At 35.0% G+C, this 11,825-nt stretch overlaps 1 protein-coding gene across 1 annotated transcript; it reads right to left on the minus strand.

Moving 5' to 3' along the window:
- Positions 1–556: 556 nt before the first annotated feature.
- On the minus strand, positions 557–3,591 carry LOC138691682 (AF4/FMR2 family member lilli-like). The gene is made up of 3 exons (XM_069813919.1): positions 2,863–3,591; positions 2,581–2,706; positions 557–2,318 (listed from the first exon to the last, which is right to left on the minus strand). The coding sequence occupies exons 1-3, from the start codon at positions 3,215–3,217 to the stop codon at positions 2,005–2,007; spliced, it is 795 nt and encodes a 264-aa protein (XP_069670020.1). The 5' UTR covers positions 3,218–3,591; the 3' UTR covers positions 557–2,004.
- Positions 3,592–11,825: the final 8,234 nt, after the last annotated feature.

Consider the following 11,825-nt stretch of genomic DNA (forward strand, 5'->3'; position numbering starts at 1 on the left):
ATGCAGAGTACAACCTTCTGCTACTGATGACGTAATAGGAAAAGAGCACTTGCTTCACGGGAAGAAGCATTTGCTTCGAGCGCAACCTTTTGCTTCAAAATTAGAAAAAAGATAAGAATAAAGTGAAGCATATCCTTCAATTATGAAGCACATCATTCTGAAAAGTGAAGTCTGGTCAGTAGCAGACTCATCTCTGTGGTTTACTGACATGGCTCAATTACCAGTCTTTCTGCGTCGTCAAAAGTGCTACAAATTACGTCGGTGTGCCGCTAGTGAGCATTATAAGAGCTTATATAGATTTACTGAAGAAAATGTTCAATGGATTGCATCTCATTTTCTAGAAGAAACACAGGAGAGAAGAGGAGGGGCACTATCATCGGAAATGAAGATGAAGATTTTTCTGCGGTACATGGCTGATCCAGGGTTCCAATCAGGTATTGCAGAAGAGATGGGTATACATCAGACAACTGTGAGTAAAACTGTTATTAGTGTATCGAAGAAAATCATGGAAAAAGCTAACATATGGATCAAGTTTCCGTCATCATTGCAAGACATAACTGCTGCAAAGGCTGAATGGTTACAGAAATTCAATTTTCCGAGTGCTATCGGTGTAATAGACTGCACTCATGTGCGTATCCCTAAACCAACACAGCATGGTGATGAGCATGTTAATAGAAAGGGTTTCGCTAGTATCAACGTGCAAGCTACATGCAATGCAAAAGAATGTTTTACGAGTGTTGTAGCTAGTTGGCCAGGGTCAGTTCATGACTGTAGAATATGGAAAAATTCATCAGTGCGTGATGTGTTAAGTGGTTTTAAGAACACTGTCCTGTTGGGTGACGAAGGGTACGGCTTAGAACCATGGCTCATGACACCATATCGAAATGCTGTACAGAATAGTCACAAAAATTTCAACAGACTTTTAAAGAAAGAAAGAGTTATAATAGAACGTTGCTTTGGTCAACTTAAAAGGAGGTTTCCTATTCTACAATACGTCTGCAGAGTTGCTCCCTCTGACGTTCCAACCATCATTGTTTGTTGCTTTGTGTTGCACAATGTGGCGAAGTATCTGCATGATGATGACTTTACAGACGATACACAGGATTTAAATGAAGATGACAGTGATGAAGAGCAAGAGGAATGTACCACTGAAAGGGAAATTTTAATGAGAGGACGTGAGAAAAGGGAACAAATTGCAACTCTAATAGGAAATGAACTTTAAATGTGTTCACTGAACTGCACTGCACTGCACTGGTACCGGTACTACGTATTTCACTGATGTAATCTCTGTGCACAAAATTAACGTAGAAACTTAAAATATCACTGTTTCTCATACTCGTAATATATTTAATATAAAATACTGTATTATAGACACTGTTAATACACAATACATATGTTAGAACGAATTTAGATTTACGTAAAATAATGACTGTTTATCACTGTGTTGTAGTTAGTAATATATTACACCAGTACTGATATAGATGTGGACATTTAATCTGATATGTTACAACATATATTACGAGAAACACAATTAAAAAAATAAACTTGAAATATCACTGTGTGGAGAATAGTACACTGTTATAATATCGATGTAATGTCACTTCACACAAATTAGCGCAGGAACTTAAAATATGACTGTTTCTCACACTTGCAACATATTTAATATAAAAAAACTGTATTATAGACACTGTTAATACACAATATACGTAGATATTAGAAGGAATTGAGATTCACGTAAAATAACTGTTTATCACTGAGTTGTAGTTAGTAATATAGTATACTGGTACTGATATAGTTGTAGACTGTAACCTGACTATAACATATTTAACGAGAAACACAATTAAAAAAATTAACTTGAAAATATCGCTGTGTGGTGAATATTACACTGTTATAACACTCAATTACTGTAGGAAATTGTGATTTCTCTCAAAGCAAGATTGTAAACGTAAATAGGTACAGTACTGCTGAATTTCTTCTTTATAGTCTACTTGTAGGTTTCTATTTCTACAAGATGGTGTATATTTTGGCACTTTCATCCTTGGACCTATCTTCCTGCGGTTGCTTGGCTTCCTCGCTAATCTTCTGGTTAAGAATGTCTATTATCATGCGTTCCTTCTCTGTTTGAATTCTTGTCAGTTTTAACTGCTCCAACAATACAAGCCTGTGTAAATCATTAGTGCTGACTATTTTTGTTTCCTCTGTTTCTGGTAAATTTAATTTAGGTTTTTTTGTGGGTAGCGGTCTGGTAAATGAAACCTCGCTGGGCATTGGCGACGATGACCTTGAATCTAGAGGTACAAGAGGATGATTTGTAGCGCCTGCAAACAGAGATGTGAAAAAAATGTAAGAACGAAATAAAACTTCATATTGATGTTATATTATATTGCAATGCTATGTTTCAATAAAATATGTGATTAGCTGTTTCAGAATTCAAATTCTAATTGCTAGTCTATATTTAATTTCACTTAAACCAACAGACGTAAAATTGCAATAAAGTGGTTCCCTATTGCATAATTACTTCCAATTAGCCCTTTTCAATAAATACAACTTTCGCAGCAGAATAACTGTAATTAAAATTACCTGGTAATTTTAAAGATGTAAACTCAGTGTTTGATGAGGCAGAAGAAGAAGAAGAAGAAGAAGAAGAAGAAGAAGAAGAAGAAGAAGAAGAAGAAGTGGATGGACAAGGCTCCACACTTACAGCTCCTGAAAACAAATTAAAAAATATAAGTAGACTTACCGGCATGTAATTTTAATTTAAAATGTAATTTTGACTTTAAATACACATGCGTTTAATATATAGATTACAAAATAATTATATCAAAGATTTAAAAACCATGGTAATAGATGGTGTACATTTACCTGGAATTTTGCTGATTACAGGATTTGTGTCACCCTGTAGCAGAGTGAATAGTTCTTTCTCCCAAGTATTCAACATTATTGGCTTGTTTCCTGTTCTATTCTTGTCGGTTTTCTTCTTGAGCCTTGTTTTCATGTTATTAATTTTTTTTAGTAGTTGCCTAGAATTTATTGGCGTGCCGAAATTTTCTTCGAATAATTTTATCATATCCTTAATTGCTGCCTCCTTTTTCCTTTTCATTTCCGGAACTTGTGATTTTTCTAATATTTCTGGATACTTTCCTAAAGTTGTCGCTAGAAATATCATTGTATTTTCAAGAGGGACAGAGCTACCGTCGTCTGAATCGGAAGACTCCATTTTAAAAACACAGAATTCCTACCCAGTACTGACGGAAGTGACCATGGTTTATTAGCATCAGAACGAAAGTTGCTGTGCTATCGAGAGGCTTACCATTGCAGCTTATCGTTTTCCTTTATGAAACCGAATGCTCGTTATCAGTTGACAAAGAGCGCCGACAAATACACAGTAGTGAAGCACGAAACGCCAAACAATATACATGACACATTCAGGAGCACATGCTCCTGTCTTAGAAGCAGAAGGTCAAAGGATAAGGTAAAGGTTATTCTTACAATTCGAAGCATATGCTTATACTTCAACCTTTTGCTTCGAAGCACATCCTTGTACTTCAACCTCTTGCTTCGAAGGAAATCCTTCAATTTTATTCTTATGGGCCATTATGTACACTTGGCTATGATTTAGCGAATTGTAATGAAGACAACAACATCACTCACGTTGGATACACAATAAATATATATTTAAAATTTTTTTGTTCCTAGGAAGCAAAATATGTAAAGATGAAGTTTCCTTCTGATGAAATGCTTAATGTTACCAAAGCGTCGTTGTCCATGCAAGTTCCTCAGAAATCTGCATCTATATTTGCTATGGCCTCTTCATGTTATTTTCAGTTTTTATAGTAAAAGTTATTTTAAATTCTGCACTATTATCTTCATAGTGTTGGTTTTATTGTGTGTTTAGTCTAGTATTTTTTTATATTTTAAATGCATTTCTAGGAGTGAATAAAATATCAGATGTGAATAAGCCAAATTTTACTCATTCTTGAATTAAAGTGGTTGCTATGAGCAACTGAACAAGCCGTCTTTACTTATAAGAGTGTAAAAGCTATTTTATGGAAAGGCCCACTATTGTAATTAGTAGACTTCGTTGAATTGCCACACACAGCATGCAATCAGGTTGCCGATGTACGGTAGTATAGAGAAGGTGAGCGACCGCCCGCTCTCGTAGTATAAGCAGTTCATGTTAAGAGATGTTACCGACCAAATAGAGCAGCTGCAGCTAATGTATACCTAAGTAAGCACTTGTTTTTGCATTACTGTGGTTGGAATAGTCAAAGGTTAACATTTGTCCAGTGCAGACAAGAATTCAATCAAACATACTACAATGAGAGTGTTGCTGTTCCAAATAATTGCCCCTGGAATACCCTTACCCCCGCATCCAGTCTTGACCCGATGGGGAACGTGGTTGCATGCTGTTAATTATTATGCAGAACATTACGGCAAAATAATGGAGGTAATTGATGCATTGGATAGCACAGACAGTTCCGCTGTTGCAGCTATAAAACCATTGCCTTCTGAACAGCTATTGGAAGATATTCTGTCCATTGATTCTAATTTTAAATTCGTGTCCAAAAGTATCTTGTTAGAATCGTCTAAGTTACAACTCTCATACGTTCTTAATATAATGGATAAAGTATCACAAACCGTTATCCAAAATAACAATTCACTAATTTCAGAAAAAGTAAAATGTAAGTTGAGAAACATTGTTGCTAAAAATGCTGCCTATTCACAACTTCGTATTATAAATGATGCACCATCAGGTGATGTTGAACGTACATTTTCCCAAAATAAAAACTATTCAAATGGCCATCGGAGGAGGTTACTTTGCAGTCGCTCAAAATGTACGTAAATCTTCACTGCAATGCACATATTCAAGGATGATGTGAGTATCTTACTTACTTACTTACTTACTTACAAATGGCTTTTAAGGAACCCGAAGGTTCATTGCCGCCCTCACATAAGCCCGCCATCGGTCCCTATCCTGTGCAAGATTAATCCAGTCTCTATCATCATACCCCACCTCCCTCAAATCCATTTTAATATTATCCTCCCATCTACGTCGACCTCCCTAAAGGTCTTTTTCCCTCCGGTCTCCCAACTAACACTCTATATGCATTTCTGGATTCGCCCATACGTGCTACATGCCCTGCCCATCTCAAACGTCTGGATTTTAAGTTCCTAATTATGTCAGGTGAAGAATACAATGCTTGCAGTTCTGTGTTGTGTAACTTTCTCCATTCTCCTGTAACTTCATCCCGCTTAGCCCCAAATATTTTCCTAAGCACCTTATTCTCAAACACCCTTAACCTATGTTCCTCTCTCAAAGTGAGAGTCCAAGTTTCACAACCATAAAGAACAACCGGTAATATAACTGTTTTATAAATTCTAACTTTCAGATTTTTGGATAGCAGACTGGATGATAAGAGCTTCTCAACCGAATAATAACACGCATTTCCCATATTTATTCTGCGTTTAATTTCCTCCCAAGTGTCATTTATATTTGTTACTGTTGCTCCAAGATATTTGAATTTTTCCACCTCTTCGAAGGATAAATCTCCAATTTTTATATTTCCATTTCGTACAATATTCTGGTCACGAGACATAATCATATACTTTGTCTTTTCGGGATTTACTTCCAAACCGATCGCTCTACTTGCTTCAAGTAAAATTTCCGTGTTTTCCCTAATCGTTTGTGGATTTTCTCCTAACATATTCACGTCATCTGCATAGACAAGAAGCTGATGTAACCCGTTCAATTCCAAACCTTGTCTGTTATCCTGAACTTTCCTAATGGCATATTCTAGAGCGAAGTTAAAAAGTAAAGGTGATAGTGCATCTCCCTGCTTTAGCCCGCAGTGAATTGGAAAAGGATCAGATAGAAACTGACCTATACGGACTCTGCTGTATATTTCACTGAGACACATTTTAATTAATCGAACTAGTTTCTTGGGAATACCAAATTCAATAAGAATATCATATAATACTTCCCTCTTAACCGAGTCATCTTACATTAGTAAGATAGTAACTGATAGTAAGTGAGTATCTTACATTAAATTTTAAAAGTTAATATATCTCACTGCAAAATAATTGTGTATTTATATGTCTAGACATTTCCTACTTCAAAGATCGTTCATTATATTTCTTGAATGCAGGATACAGGTTTTATTGTAACCGCAGTAAACTGCTCAGTGTTTACATCAGAGGCATACTCCATTCTTTGCACGCCCCGTTCTCATACAGTCTATACCGCGTGCGCAGTAAACCTTGCGATTCTCGTGGCAATTCCACGAAGTCTAGTAATTACCGTATTCGGTCACGTGACATTACAGTTTACGGTAACTAGAAACACGTATGGCAGAATCTCTGTAATGTCACGTGCCCGAATCCGTAAATTACAGAAGAGGGGTTTACCACAGAAATAATTTCTGCACTTCCCGCTAACACCGATTGCAATAAAGACAAGGAATAAGGAATAGAAGCGTACATTTCCCACGTTGTAGTCAATTTCGCATTTTATCGTGGATTAAAATCTATCCTAATATATTTAACGTTCTTATCAATATAAAAAATTTACTTTGGCAACCTTCGGATTTATCGTGATTTCGACAATCTAAAATCACAAATACTTATTTTGCATGTATATTTATGTCACAATTATATCACATATCAAGTACATAATGTAATAAGCTAAGACAAGGTCGACTGTAACGGAAGGTCAGAAGGCGGAAACTTGGCAACATGTGGGACAGCATGAGCTTGTTTGGAGGAAACACGATGTGGTGTAAGCGATTTAAGTCTTGCTTTCGGAGAATTACAATTTTTGCTGAGTACTACTTTTGAAGTTTAGGGAAGTAATCAGCCAAATATGGATTTCTATAATAGGTCTCAGAAACAATTAGAAACAGAAGAAAATTTAGAACGAATAAGGAACGAAATGGTACATGTAGCCTACTGATAGATCCATTTCTTGGAGACATTCTAGACTCTGATAATATTATCTTTGAAACTGATACGTCCAACCTTCTGAACATATCAATTTATGCCTCTTTCAATACACAGTATCCTCGAAGATATATATTATAGCTCTCTTTGTATTGTTTGCTTGGTAGGGGAAAACCAGCAATCAAGATATATATTTTGCGTTTTGATTCGAGAAGTTCTTACATCGATTAACACGTTAGGACAGTGGTCCTCAACTCAGAGCTCTGTGTCGTCATCAAGCCTTTTTCACTCGCTCGGCAAGGGAAAGTCGTATCAGGGCAGGTAAGACGTTCAGCGGCGGGACCACAATATGAATTTACTGCATAGGTTTATGATTATTTTCTGATGATAAAAGACACGGGCTAAATAGAAATAACTAAATAAACTATCTTAAGCAATTTGAAAAAAAAAAAAACATTGTAGCCTATTTTCAACAAAGTTAGAAGTTAATAAATGTATAATTGCTTACTTACTTACAAATGGCTTTTAAGGAACCCGAAGGTTCATTGCCGCCCTCACATAAGCCCGCCAGCGGTCCCTATCCTGTGCAAGATTAATCCAGTCTCTATCATCATATCCCACCTCCCTCAAATCCATTTTAATATTATCCTCCCATCTACGTCTTGGCCTCCCCAAAAGTCTTTTTCCCTCCGGGCTCCCTACTAACATTCTATATGCATTTCTGGATTCGCCCATACGTGCTACATGCCCTGCCCATCTCAAACGTCTGGATTTAATGTTCCTAATTATGTCAGGTGAAGAATACAATGCGTGCAGTTCTGCGTTGTGTAACTTTCTCCATTCTCCTGTAACTTCATCCCGGTTAGCCCCAAATATTTTCCTAAGCACCTTATTCTCAAACACCCTTAACCCATGTTCCTCTCTCAGAGTGAGAGTCCAAGTTTCACAACCATACAGAACAACCGGTAATATAACTGTTTTATAAATTCTAACTTACAGATTTTTTGACAGCAGACTAGATGATAAAAGCTTCTCAACCGAATAATAACACGCATTTCCCATATTTATTCTGCGTTTAATTTCCTCCCGAGTGTAATTTATATTTGTTACTGTTGCTCCAATATATTTGAATTTTTCCACCCCTTCGAAGGATAAATCTCCAATTTTTATATTTCCATTTCGTACAATATTCTAGTCACGAGACATAATCATATACTTTGTCTTTTCGGGATTTACTTCCAAACCAATAAATTTATAATTACTTTCAGAAATGTAATACACATTTCATGTTAATTATTCGGGTAATGCATGGCAATTACTGTAGATGTATAAACTGTTTCTGTTAAGGAAAATGTTGAACTGGATGACATAAATACCGTAGGATTAGTAATGCAGAAATTTAACTCCATTCAGTTCACTCAACACTGGCATTAGCACTGATTTTTCAGGATTTGTTTAATTCTCTTTTACTTCAGCAATTTCTCAACGTTTGGAACTATTGTTTGTATAGTGCATAATGTGACAGCGCATTGTAAGTTGTGATCCGATACTTGGCTTCCATGACATGGCTTGTTTATCTTCATCATACGAAAAAATTACTGTTCGCACAGATATGTGAACCCGAAAATGCATGTCTGTACAATCGGGGAAATCTAACACGTGGAAAGTTCATATAAAAGTCAGATAACTTCTTTTACTTTGATATTTGCTCTTCAATTCACTATCGTAAAGTAAATCAATAAGTTTCAATTACAAATAATAATCAAAAATCAAATTGACAATTTTCCTATTCTTTAAATCTAGAATCAAATTCCTGGCGCAGATTGCATGATGTGTGAATATATTCTTCGAAATCCAAAGTCTTAAGAAACTAGTAGGGCTATATTGTTGTTTATTTTGAAAAATGTGCTGTAACTTATCCTTTTAGTTAAGCTAACATTCCATAATTAGAGGTGGTTTCATATTAAACGCCTTCACTCTGTCATATAACTATATAATAATCTTGTTCTTACCTTGTAGCAAACAATTTAAAGCATTCAGATAATTCCATTAAGAAGGCAAATTCACAAATCCATTTTTTCATTTTTCACTTATGATACAGGCTTTTCTTCTTTCTCCGTGAACAATGCCAAGGACATAAGTTTATTCCAAGGAAGTCCAAAATAATTTCTACAACCTCTACATGAAAAATCGGAACCAGTAGTAGTAATCCTTTATGAGAACAATATGTAAGAGCTCTCCTTAATCTAAAGGTTTTCAATAACGCCTCTTACAAAAATCACCAGTTGGGGATTATCGTTTACATAAGTATTTTCATCTACTGCCAAAGAATAACAAATGAACGGCTCATATAAACTAGGCTAATGATTCGGTCGTTATTATACAAATTTAAATGACATGAATAATATATTTTGCCTGTAAATGTATATACGAAAAACAGAGAGATTGAGAGAGGGAAAAAACAAAGAGAAAGTAGGAATTGTATTTTGTATATTATTTATTTGAGCCGTTCAGAGCAAAAGTGGTGTAAGTCAAAATTGACTTATACCACTTTTGCTATGAACGGCTCAAATAATTAGGCTACTAGTTGCACCTCAACGTCCTCGGCTAGACCTCGGATGTGACGCATCACGGTGGAAGAAGACAAGCTGATAGATTCAAACTCCTACACTTGTTGTGAGAAGTTCTTCAGTTGTAATTAAACATTCTTTAAATTTTCAATCTTTAAATGGTTTCTAATATCTTACTATTAAAAGTGAAATTTTATAACTGAGTCGCAAAGCCGATTCACTTACGTGATCTTAAACAACTTCTGTCTCATTTTTCTTCAATTGTTGAATTAATGCTGCATGCTCGTATCTGCCATATTCGTTACTGTGAGTTGTATTATGTATCTGTAAGTTGTATTTCTTCAGTGTGGCCTACGTTTTGAAGTGTTTTCTGCTCCTCACATCTCTTGTTTGAATGGATGGCAAGAACCGCCTCTGTTCACTACAACGCAACATCACAAACCGGTCCTCTGCCCGCTACAGTAAGCACGCGTCAGCCAAGCATTGCCCGCGCCCGTTCATACGTGAGTTGATGATCACTGCGTTAGGATAAATATAGGCCTGCAAGAAAGATTTTGAAAGTAACTTCAACAAGTTATGTTTTTCACATTTTACAAAGTTCTCTTCACTAACACTATAAGAAATCAATGCATTTACAATGCAGTATACTATTTCTTGCAATGTAAAGTACAAGATCTGCAATTTTCATTCGAAACTTATGAATTTTAAACTACGTATTTACGTCTAAAATACCGTCATCTGTACAAAATTTGGTGCCTAGATAGGCTAGTATTTTGAAGTGATATATTTAAATATGTATTTTATATTGAAGTCACAAAAAAAAGGCTGTTTGCGGCATTGTTTTCAAAATTGTGAGTTCATATTTGAGGGTGTCGATCATGAAAAATTGTAAATGACATTTTATTTAAAAATGAGAACTATAGTCTATATGGCATCTTACATTTTGCGTCTAAAATTAATAATAATAATAATAATAATAATAATAATAATAATAATAATAATAATAACAATAATAATATTAATAGCAATAAAAGTAATAAAAACTTTATTGCCAGAACAAAGATACATTTTGCTTTTTGTATAAAAACACATTTGAGCCCACTAAAATCTTTAAGTTACGTACTCGTGCTCAGGTTGTATTCAACATAATGTTAAGATATTTTATTTAAAAAAAAAGAATAATGTTTAAAAAGAGAGGAAGAGATACAACAGTGTCACAATAATTGAACTTAAATGCTTTATCCAAACAAGAATTTTTAATGTTTCTTCTAAAGTGAGGAACATTAACATATTGTAGTATGTGTCGGAATTCATCTATTACGTCGTTGTAAACCCCTTGACCGAAGTTGCTACTGTGATTATATACTACAGTTGTGGTACATTTATGTTCCTTCAATATTGTCTGATCTTTTGTTTTTATATTTATCTTAATGTAAATTAAATAAATTACGGTTTCTATGCGCTAAAATTAAAACGACTTCGATACAAATTCGATGGAAAGCAAAAATATTACATTCTGAATTCATCAGAGCTAAGAGCAACGCAGTAGTCAGCTTTCCAACGTCTCAACAGATGGCAGGAGTATACAGATTTTACTTTCTTGCTAACTTTGTTAGTATTCCTACAACGGCAGATTACATTCCGATGTCTTAGATGTTGTTTTATATAAATTATTTAAAATCACATATGCGCCATTTATTTTAGCCCTCAGTTCAAAGGAAGCATGCACACAAATATTTAAGGAAGAGGACATCATTGATTGGCAAAATTATTAAACATATTTACAAAGTAATATAGGAAATCCAACATGAAAAAACAAAAAATTATATAGATATTCTGTAAGTATGTTCACTGACACTTTACAAGACGCTTTTAGAACAGCTACCTACTACCGGTATCCTGTACTCACCCAGTACAAAATCCAAGGACAAGAACAACCCTTACATCGTAAAAGAGCTCTGGGACACAGATGACAGAAATATAAATTTAAAGAAGTCAAAACGAATCTAAATCGTATAGAATAAGGAAGTTAAAAATTTATTAATCAGCATCAGATAAGATTCTTATGAAGAAAAATACTATTTTAACAATCATTTTCTTCTAAACTATGGAAACTCAGTCGCGTTCTCAATGGTAAAAAAATGTTAGGCAGCAAATCATGGTGCAAAGTAGGAGTCGCGGACAAATAATGAAGGGCAACGGGGTGGAATCTCACTCCACTTTCTGTTCGTACACAACTTGAATAAGGGAACCGTCCCAAGTCGTGTAGATCGAGTTTTATGAAAATGTATATATAAGCTAAATTTCGTTCGATACTAA

The sequence above is a fragment of the Periplaneta americana genome, chromosome 16 (assembly GCF_040183065.1).
Source record: "Periplaneta americana isolate PAMFEO1 chromosome 16, P.americana_PAMFEO1_priV1, whole genome shotgun sequence".
In the NCBI taxonomy this organism is placed as follows: Eukaryota; Metazoa; Arthropoda; class Insecta; order Blattodea; family Blattidae; genus Periplaneta; species Periplaneta americana.